Source organism: Procambarus clarkii, chromosome 54 (genome assembly GCF_040958095.1).
Source record: "Procambarus clarkii isolate CNS0578487 chromosome 54, FALCON_Pclarkii_2.0, whole genome shotgun sequence".
Classification (NCBI taxonomy): Eukaryota; Metazoa; Arthropoda; class Malacostraca; order Decapoda; family Cambaridae; genus Procambarus; species Procambarus clarkii.
Window position 1 is genome coordinate 24,385,297 of NC_091203.1, and position 11,605 is coordinate 24,396,901.

Genomic DNA, 11,605 nt, shown 5'->3' on the forward strand with positions numbered 1-11,605 from the left:
TCCAGATATCAAGCTTTCAAGAGAATGTTCGTCTCTCTGAGACCTTCCTCCTGACAAATTACCTTAACTTACCTTGTGTTGTTCGCTGGCTCAAGACACCGCGTGTGTCTGACATGTCGGAAGTTAGAAGATGGATGTCTCGCTCCAGAGGTCCGTAAACAGGGGCGTCTCCTTGGAGGACGAGGCGCCCCTGGACGTAATGACTGCTGCTGGATCCCTACTGCTCTGTATGTGTCCAGCGAGTCCTCCTGCAGGTAGACTGAGGGCTTTCTTAAGGCGCCAGCTTGGGTTCTGCTGTTATGATGTTCAGTCTTAGTTTCAGCTCCTTCAGCATACTCTTCTTCTGAGATATAACCCTTCTAGATGAAGCACCTTTATGGACTCTCCATGCTACTGCTTTATGGACTCTCCATGCTACAGCTTTATGTACTCTCCATACAACAGCTTTATGGACTCTCCATGCTACTGCTTTATGGACTCTCCATGCTACAGCTTTATGTACTCTCCATGCAACAGCTTTATGGACTCTCCATGCAACAGCTTTATGGACTCTCCATGCTACAGCTTTATGGACTCTCCATGCTACAGCTTTATGGACTCTCCATGCTACAGCTTTATGAACTCTCCATGCTACAGCTTTATGGACTCTCCATGCAACAGCTTTATGGACTCTCCATGCTACAGCTTTATGGACTCTCCATGCTACAGCTTTATGGACTCTCCATGCTACAGCTTTATGTACTCCCCATGCTACAGCTTTATGTACTCCCCATGCTACAGCTTTATGTACTCCCCATGCTACAGCTTTATGGACTCTCCATGCTACAGCTTTATGAACTCTCCATGCTACAGCTTTATGGACTCTCCATGCTACAGCTTTATGAACTCTCCATGCTACAGCTTTATGGACTCTCCATGCTACAGCTTTATGGACTCTCCATGCTACAGCTTTATGTACTCCCCATGCTACAGCTTTATGTACTCCCCATGCTACAGCTTTATGTACTCCCCATGCTACAGCTTTATGTACTCTCCATGCTACAGCTTTATGTACTCTCCATGCTACAGCTTTATGTACTCTCCATGCTACAGCTTTATGTACTCTCCATGCTACAGCTTTATGTACTCTCCATGCTACAGCTGTATGGACTCTCCATGCTACAGCTTTATGTACTCTCCATGCTACAGCTTTATGTACTCCCCATGCTACAGCTGTATGGACTCTCCATGCTACAGCTTTATGTACTCCCCATGCTACAGCTTTATGTACTCTCCATGCTACAGCTGTATGTACTCTCCATGCTACAGCTGTATGTACTCCCCATGCTACAGCTGTATGTACTCTCCATGCTACAGCTGTATGTACTCTCCATGCTACAGCTGTATGGACTCTCCATGCTACAGCTGTATGTACTCCCCATGCTACAGCTGTATGTACTCTCCATGCTACAGCTGTATGGACTCTCCATGCTACAGCATTATATGTATAATGTATAACAGGAATATTGGCTTGGCACTTTTAGCCGAGTTCTGACCGGAAATATTTAAATAAGTTTATAATTGTTACATTCTTTATTCTGCGCTTGTTTAGCACCTCAGATAAATTATCACGATTGGCAGTCACTTCTCAGCTGAGAAGATAATATTTATCCTGTAAAAACACAACGTTACTGTCCCTATTTTCCGCTTGTTACACCTTGTAATAAAGTTGTTTCATCTTGTTACAACGTTTATATGACAATTAGGACGTTGTTACAAGGTGCTATATTGGTTGTTACAACTTGTTAGGTGTTAAACTTGCTCGAATGTTGTAGCAATGTGGTAGTTTCGTAATGTGTTTGGCGGGTATGCAGAAATCTGAGATCCAGAAGTACACAAAATATATTCCTTAAGTTGTCTTGAGGTTAGAAAGTGTTTTTTGTGTTTTTTCCCTTTAGAGACGTCCATTTGAGGACCCGCCAAGAGAGAGACGGACACACACTATATTTCGATGGAACTCCTATACGCTTATATAAAAATTTCCCCTTCTCAAAAGTCGACCATTAAAGGCACCGAGCCATCAGTGACCTCCCCACCCCCCCCGGGGTGAATGGAGCCAACGACCCTTACGAGGAGGTAAAACAACGGAAGCTCTTTGTCCAGCCTGCAGCCGTCTGTGGGAGAAGACGTTGACCTTCATATCCCACCGGAGAGACCTCGCTGACACAGCCGCCGGACCATAGCCGCCCCTCAGCCCGCCGGACCATAGCCGCCCTCAGCCCGCCGGACCATAGCCGCCCTCAGCCCGCCGGACCATAGCCGCCCCTCAGCCCGCCGGACCATAGCCGCCCTCAGCCCGCCGGACCATAGCCGCCCCTCAGCCCGCCGGACCATAGCCGCCCTCAGCCCGCCGGACCATAGCCGCCCTCAGCCCGCCGGACCATAGCCGCCCCTCAGCCCGCCGCCCCTCGTCTACCCCCCCCCAGCCCGCCCCTAACGTTCCCCAACGTCAAGAAACTGTCGTGCTAAAGTGCCCTTATACTAACGCTTACGCGAGGATGCAAAACAGAAAACGGGATAGTATGACAATTTCGCGAGCCGCTTCAATTTTTGCCACTACGATGATTTGTGGCCTTAGGTGGAGTATACGTTGAAAATGCGACGTTCTGTTAGGAGGACGGGTTGCCCCAGCAAAGGTGGCTGACTCCGGCACTTGAAATCAGTGAGAGGAATATAGGTCAGAGACTGAGGGATATATAGGGAGAGGGAGAGAAGTTTGTTTTTAATTAAACTTTGGGTAAAAGTCGGCTTACAGGAGAAAAATGCTGTTTAAGGAGATTTGGCGTTGTTAACGAAGAAATAATTCGAAACCGGTAGAAAAAACTTTTCAAAATTCAAATTTTAAAGAGTGTTTTGTACTGGTTTTACCAACATTGAGCACCAGTTATGTAGAGGCTACAGTTGTGGTGACCAGACCTCACATCACAAGATGAAGAAACGACCACGTTTGGGTCCCTCCAGTACCATTATCAAGTCATTGTGGTTTTTTTTTTCATCATATCATCAGCCACGTTATTGTGACTCATCGTCTACATGGCGATGAGTCACAATAACGATGTGCACTAATTATTATATAACAGAAGATGGAGAATTATCGTACGGGTAATTAAGTGTTAAGAACGGTGTTCTACAGATGAACACAGATCTAAATTACATTCGGTTGTAAATTGTGAACGATTTACAATTCATTACCGAATTTAAACTGTTCACGGCTGAACGGTTCCGACACCTTACATATTGATGGACTTTGAACACTTCTGTCTCTTGGTTGTACCACAGCAATACAGGATGGGGTCGTATACACAGGTTCCCAAGATGATATTACATGAACAATACAAATATGAAGATTTGAGAGCACATGGGATGGACGGTAGAGCGACGACCGTCTCGCTTAATGCAGGTCCGTGTTCAATCCTCGACCGTCCACAAATGATCCTGACCGTTCTGATCCCTTCCAAGTGCTATATCCGTCGTAATTGCTTGGCGCTTTCCCCTGATAGTTCCGTCCCGCCCTCCCTGTTTATGCAGGCGATGAGTCACAATAACGGGGCTGAAGTATGTTGACCAGACCACACACTAGAAGGTGAAGGGACGACGACGTTTCGGTCCGTCCTGGACCATTCTCAAGTCGATTGTCACAATCGACTTGAGAATGGTCCAGGACGGACCGAAACGTCGTCGTCCCTTCACCTTCTAGTGAGTGGTCTGGTCAACTCGCTGTTTATATTAGCTCAACTATGTCTGTATAAATTGCATATATACACTGTATGAACTCTACCTCAGTTGCTGAATGTGTGTTAAACACCTCATGATGTCACGTCAATATGAAAATAATCAGGGAAATGTCTCCAGGTACTGACGCACAAGGACACAACAGTTTCAACGATCCGTTGTAGCCGTTACTACATCAACATTACCATCGTGAAACTAGTTTCTATTACTTTGAGTACAGCAAGTTGGTCCTAGATAACACGTGGTTCCGCTTCTTCAATAAGATTTAATCAGCACACAATCATCAGCTCTAAGCCAGTATGGATCTGACGCATGTCAGAAGCGCTTGGTCGTACGACAGAATAACAATGTTCAATACGTTGGCGTCTTGAACCGCCATTGTTGCTGTGTCTTACGCCGTATTACCTGAAGAAAACACAAATTCAGTTCCTTCACTTCCCAAGAGATTAGTGAGACCAGTAACTTCTACAATGAGCCAAACTAGACGATGGTAATGAGATTATAGTCAAGAAAAGTTGTTGTGCTCTGCCCCGTCTTGAGTGTTTACGGTTGTGTGGACAATGGTCGGTGTGATGACTGTGTCTGGGACCCGCTGTGGTCCTTCTCACGCTCGCAACAGGTCACCTTGGAGAAACATGTAGATTGTAGCTATGGATTGTGTCATCGATGACAATAACCCAGCCGTGAGTATTGGAAAATTGTGATACTAAGTTTGTCTGAGCGTACAAATCCACAAGGGCCGTGACGAGGATTCGAACCTGCGTCCGGGAGCATCCCAGACTGAGCGTGTTCACTGGGCAGGAACTGCCTGCTTCACACCAGGTCAACTACCTCGGCTGTTCAACGACAATGTAGAACAAGATTGTTCAGTTGCCACGAGAGGGTCTGAACACGTCCCCTTATTATATACGGTATATGTATATATATATGTAGTGCTAACACAATGTATTCACATTCTCGCTGTCCCCAAACATCCTGGCGAGAGCTACAGCGAAACCGGTCATTCTAGCTACACAAGTCAGGTCAACTAAACTCTACTAAAGATAAATTTAATAGTTTTAATTTCTCAAATTGTTTCCAAAGTGAAGAAGAACACTACAAATATAGAGAAGATTTGGTATAGGTAGATAGTATAAACGGTAGACCGTCGCTCTACCGTCCAGCCCAAGTGGTTGTGCGAACCAGGAGGGGGAATAGATGAAGGGATAAAATAGAAGGAAGAGAAGGAAGGGGGAAAGGGGAGTAGAGGGGCGGCAAGAGGGAAGAGAGGGAGAGGGGGAAGGGGACTGCCGGATGCCTCTCTAATCAATTTCTATACAAAAGAGCATGTTTTTCTGTTTGTGTCCGTGGTTGGAAAACAGACTCTCGGGGCTATTCTTATAAGGGTTGTCGGTGTCGGTCCCTGTGTCTTCCGTGAGACGAAAAACAAAATCGGCATTCGAACCCCTTCCCGAATTTGGAGTATGTGAAAATTGCAACGAAACGCCCGTAGAGATTATTTTCTAAAAATATTGTTGTATCTATATAAATAATATTTGCATAGACTATCGGTGTCAGGTTAAACAACGGGCTGACCTCCACACAAACAGAACTAGCGGCACTACAACTAGCTCCCAGTACATATAAAAAAAAACATAGGAGGAATAATATTTTGTGATTCAAAGTCTAGGACCAGATTCACGAAGCAGTTACGCGAGTACTTACGAACGTGTACATCTTTTTTCAGTCTTTGACGGCATTGGTTACATTTATTAAACAGTTTACAAACATGAAAACTTGCCAATCAACTGTTGTTATTGTTATAAACAGCCTCCTGGTGCTTCGGAGCTCATTAACTATTTAATAATTGCACACAAAGTTGCCAAATGTTGAGAATAGATGTACAGGTTCGTAAGTGCTTGCGTAACTGCTTCCTGAATCTGGCCCCTGCTCTTCCAACCCGTTCTCGCACTTGCTTCAGTCAATATTGGCTTATTTAATAAGTGCATATGTGACATACTAATTGATTGTGAATATTTTAGTTTACCTTGAAAAGCTTCATAGAAAACACCGACCTTACCTAACCTTCTTAGTATGTTAAGATAAGCATCTTATTGCTTCTTATTTACAATTATTACTTAACCTATCAATGGTATAGGTTAAGTAATAATTGTAATTAAATGCTTCCTTAAGTACTTTCGTATATTAATACATCTTCAGAAGGAGTAATCCGTGGTCTGACACTGTCATATATATATATATATATATATATATATATATATATATATATATATATATATATATATATATATATATATATATATATATATATATATATATATATTAATCATCATCCATTAAAAAGACTTAAAAATAAGTACCTCGATAAAAAATATTCACTGTAAAAAGCACAAATTATATACTAAATAGAAAATAAGACACGAAAATACCTAAGAACGTGATTGGAAAAGACTGAAATGAGCGTGTGAACAGTTGTGCTGTTCACTCTGAATTGTTCACCTCTGTCACCATCATGTTCACAGTACGGCGGAGATTCCAAGATGTTGATATCTAGTCGAGAATCCAGAAGGGTGAAGGAAGTACAGGTGTATGCGGTTGGTTAGTTCTCTTCACAGTGATGGCCAGCACCAGCCACCTGCCTACTAGAACACACCTGGGATGCTTGAAGATAAGCTGTTTAAGCTCTCGTGGGATATTCCCCACCAGTCTGGTAGTACAGCTTTAACATTTCAAGAAGCAAGCAGCCACAGATCTGAAGGCATAGTGTAAATGATCTTTGTTTTTTAAAACATGTCTAATCTATGTAAATAAAGATGGAAATGTTCGTTTGTTCATAATCGCTAATCTCCAAAAGTTCTGTACCGTTTGCTTTGAAATTTTAACTCAACGTTCCATTCGCATTCGAGCGGGTTTTTATATACATATTATATAGATGTCACGTCTGTGACGGGAAATAAACATGATTAAAAAAAAAAACTTTTTCATGTGAGTGAAATCTTCGAAACCTCTTTACCGATTGCTTTGAAATTTTGACACAACCTTGCATTCGAATTATCGGGTGTTTTTATATACCTACTATATACATGCCTCACATGTGGCAGGAAAAAGCATGTTTTTTTTAAACATCACCATCTGTTGGTCGTAAGAGCAACACTCTCTGTAATCTCCGATAGGTCTTCACCAATTCCTTTCAAATTTTAACACCACGTTCCATTCGAATACGTACATGTTTTTATATACCTACTACATAGATGCCACACCTGTGACAGATAAAAACGTACTTTAAAAAAAACAGCGCCATCTGTTGCACGTAGTAGCAACACAAACACTCTATACTAAATATGTTACGATTCCATTTTAATGTTTCCGATTGCATTGATAAATTGAAATTTCATAGATTACGATTTATTTTCATTTTGATTCAATTATTTTGTGTTACATTGCGTTGGAATTGAGCTGTGTTGTTTACCGTAACGTTCATTTGGTGAATACAGTTTATTTTTTAACTGTTTTTATTTCGTTTTTTAAACTGTTTTTCTTATATTTTAGTGATTGGAACATCAGATTATTTGGGAATGCATCAGACGAGGGAGTCAGGAAAGGTGGGGAGGACGGGGGACGGGTAGGGGCAATGGTGGAGTGTACTGGGAAGGTTGCTGTGGCTCAGTAACACATACGCATTGCTGAGCCATAGCAACGTGTGGTCGAGTACAGCTGGTAGTATAATAATAAGTAAACACGAATTTAAAGTTAATGTATACATTTGAACGTCTAAGAATATTGCATTAAATTTTATTATGGTAGCAAAGAGAAACCAAATATTTTTTTTATATAATATATAAAACTGCAATTTTTTTTAACTATACATAAAAAAGGTATTTAAGCTATGATAACAATTCCCACAGTTAGAGCTTCTATTTTGTTTTAATATTACAAAAAGATTAAACTTACAGAGCAAACGAAGCAGACACATGTTCTCTATTTCAGTTTTCTATAAAACACACACACACACCACGGACTAAAATAAAGTAACCAGCGCTCACATATTAACTAACACCTGAGACCAGGAGAGTGTGAGAAGAATGTGGGACTCACAAAATGAAATTTTTCCTCGAAACTTAAATTGGAAATTTGAACAATAGTGTTGTGTCTTCTCTGTTGTTGCTTGTAGCGGTTCTCAGAACTTTCATTTGCTAACTGTAGCGGGCCTCAGACTTGTCTCTTGTTGACTGTAGGGGACCTGACGACTGTCTCTTGCTGACTGTAGGGGACCTGAGGACTGTCTCTTGCTGACTGTAGGGGACCTGAGGACTGTCTCTTGCTGACTGTAGGGGACCTGAGGACTGTCTCTTGCTGACTGTAGGGGACCTGAGGACTGTCTCTTGCTGACTGTAGGGGACCTGAGCACTGTCTCTTGCTGACTGTAGGGGACCTGAGCACTGTCTCTTGCTGACTGTAGGGGACCTGAGCACTGTCTCTTGCTGACTGTAGGGGACCTGAGGACTGTCTCTTGTTGACTGTAGGGGACCTGAGCACTGTCTCTTGTTGACTGTAGGGGACCTGAGGACTGTCTCTTGTTGACTGTAGGGGACCTGAGGACTGTCTCTTGCTGACTGTAGGGGACCTGAGCACTGTCTCTTGTTGACTGTAGGGGACCTGAGGACTGTCTCTTGCTGACTGTAGGGGACCTGAGCACTGTCTCTTGTTGACTGTAGGGGACCTGAGGACTGTCTCTTGCTGACTGTAGGGGACCTGAGGACTGTCTCTTGTTGACTGTAGGGGACCTGAGGACTGTCTCTTGCTGACTGTAGGGGACCTGAGGACTGTCTCTTGCTGACTGTAGGGGACCTGAGCACTGTCTCTTGTTGACTGTAGGGGACCTGAGGACTGTCTCTTGCTGACTGTAGGGGACCTGAGCACTGTCTCTTGTTGACTGTAGGGGACCTGAGGACTGTCTCTTGCTGACTGTAGGGGACCTGAGCACTGTCTCTTGCTGACTGTAGGGGACCTGAGGACTGTCTCTTGCTGACTGTAGGGGACCTGAGCACTGTCTCTTGTTGACTGTAGGGGACCTGAGGACTGTCTCTTGCTGACTGTAGGGGACCTGAGGACTGTCTCTTGCTGACTGTAGGGGACCTGAGCACTGTCTCTTGTTGACTGTAGGGTACCTGAGGACTGTCTCTTGCTGACTGTAGGGGACCTGAGGACTGTCTCTTGCTGACTGTAGGGGACCTGAGGGCTGTCTCTTGTTGACTGTAGAGGACCTCCGGACATAAGAATATAAGAACAAAGGTAACTGTAGAAGGCCTATTGGCCCATTCGAGGCAGTTCCTATTTATATCTTGAAATATAGTTCCTATTTATACGCCTAGAAAGAGAATCTCTTTCTAGGCGTTTAACGATGCATAAGCAACATGGCTCCATTAAGGAACATATAATCTCTTCCCACAACCAAACCATCGCCAGAGAAATCCTAGTAAACAACACAGAAATCATCGATAGATACAGCGATAGCAGGCGGCTTGACGTTTGCGAGGCACTACACATCAAGAAGTCAACACCAGCAATCAACAGCCAATTAATGCACAACTATATTCTACCCACCTCAAGACTCCGCTCCAATATAGAAGCATCAAGAAATATGGACCAATAGGCTTTCTACAAACACTTCTATTCAATACCCATTTTTTCGTGTTCTGTCTTGTGTTGATGAAATTAATACCCTATTAATGCCACCTCACCCCATCCACCTCACTCAAATATATATATATATATATATATATATATATATATATATATATATATATATATATATATATATATATATATATATATATATATATATATATATAGATAGATAGATAGATAGATAGATATAAAAATTTATAGATATATGGATAGATGGACAAAGATGGAAAGATGAGTGGAAAATTTCCATTCACACTTCCATGGAAATAAACATTAAATTTACCTGAATTGAATGTGACAATAATTCCTCTGAGCTTCAGTAGTAGTTAAGGAAAAGTTGACAATTCCAGTTAGGCAGCAGGAGGCTGCTTCTGGGACCTTTCCTTATTAAGGACATTCAATAGCACGGTCAATAGAGCTTCGCCCTCACACACACACGTGGGGGTCCACGGTTCGAGTCTCCTAGCGCTCAGGTGAATGGGATGGATGGATAGGTGGATAGATAGATGGATACATGGATAGATAGATAGATTTATAGAAGGGTGGATAGATGAATAGATAGATGTACATATGGATGGCTAGATAGGTAGATGGATGGATAGATTGATGGAAGGATAGATGGAGAAGTAGCTGAATAGATGGATGGATAGATAAATATAGATAGAAGGATAGATAAATATAGATAGAAGGATAGATAAATATATATATGAATGGATAGATGAATATATTGATGAATTGTTAGATAGATGGACAGATGGGAGAGAGACAGACTAGGGGTAACCCCTCCCCCCCTTTGTATAGATATATTCACATAATATTACCTGGTATAAAGGCTAGCATATATTACAGGACTCATATTGCAGAAACAACTATTGCACGAATATTTGCATATTATTCAAGGCAGAAATGTTGCATTGTTTTTGTGACACAAATATTACACGTTATATCAACAATATATTGCAAAGAGATTTTTGCATGTTATTGCAAGTTAATTTTTACATGGCTATTGCAAGGTCAGTTTTGATGATTATTGTAGGGCTCACATATAGGATAGATGGAACTTGAATACAAACCCACACATGTATATTTGTGTATTTAATGTAAAGATTTACACCAAGGCTTTTGCTCTCTCCTGAGTGCTTTGTCAACACCACGCACATTCACATCTCAACCCAGGTTAAGACTAAGTTGCGACAAAGACGCACAGACCGAAGCATCTGTGGTCCAGGGTCCACCTGCACCATGATGCACAGAGTCCAGGTTCGACTCCGAGTGGACCTCGTTCACACCACGGCTGAGATCTTAGAAAAGGTCTCTACCACCGGCCATGTCTCACCGGCTGGCATCCAGGAGACCAGAGAAGGTGTTCACCACCACCTTAATCCAAAAAACACTTATTTAAGTATTTAAGTTGAGCTTCTAGGTGAAACGGGTCTTAAAACCTATAAGCTCTTAGATAAAAGCCGGTGAGTACACTCTGTTTAACTGAATTATAATTATATCTGAAACAAATTCATGTATGAATTCGTATTTAAGTTCCAGTTAGGAATTTACATACGAATTCATAGTTCGTATGTGTCTTTTTTCCTATTAGTACTGAATGTAAATTGTTCATTACGTCTACTTACAGTGAATTGATCATTACGTCTACTTACAGTGAATTGATCATTACGTCTACTTACAGTGAATTGATCATTACGTCTACTTACAATGCTATTCAAAAAGGAGTGTTCTTTATTAAATTCTTTTTCCCCTAGTAAATAGCACGAATGCTGTAAGCTATTAAGACCCTCTAAGTACTTATCTAGATTCTCGAAATCTTCGTTAAATATGGCAAAAACCTCCTCAACGTATCTGAACCACACTCTGGGACCTTTTCTATCTATTGTTACTCTGGGTCCTAATTGTCTTTCGAAAGACTTCATATTTTTTTGCAAGTATTAGCAAGCAAGTAGCAAGCAAGCCAGCAAGTAGCAAGCAAGCAAGTAGCAAGCAAGCAAGCAAGTAGCAAGCAAGCAAGCAAGCAAGTATCAAGCAAGCAAGCAAGCAAGTAGCAAGCAAGCAAGCAAGTAGCAAGCAAGCAAGCAAGTAGCAAGCAAGCAAGCAAGCAAGTAGCAAGCAAGCAAGCAAGTAGCAAGCAAGCAAG

General features: G+C 42.1%; 2 protein-coding genes across 2 annotated transcripts; one reads left to right on the forward strand and one right to left on the reverse strand.

Moving 5' to 3' along the window:
* Positions 1-363: 363 nt before the first annotated feature.
* On the forward strand, positions 364-1,497 carry LOC138352742 (toll-like receptor 11). The gene has a single exon (XM_069305328.1). It carries the CDS (start codon positions 364-366, stop codon positions 1,495-1,497), a length of 1,134 nt encoding a protein of 377 aa, XP_069161429.1.
* A 6,483-nt stretch (positions 1,498-7,980) lies between these two features.
* LOC138352743 (serine/arginine repetitive matrix protein 1-like) lies at positions 7,981-9,045 on the reverse strand. Its single transcript, XM_069305329.1, has one exon. The coding sequence runs from the start codon at positions 9,043-9,045 to the stop codon at positions 7,981-7,983; it is 1,065 nt and encodes a 354-aa protein (XP_069161430.1).
* Positions 9,046-11,605: the final 2,560 nt, after the last annotated feature.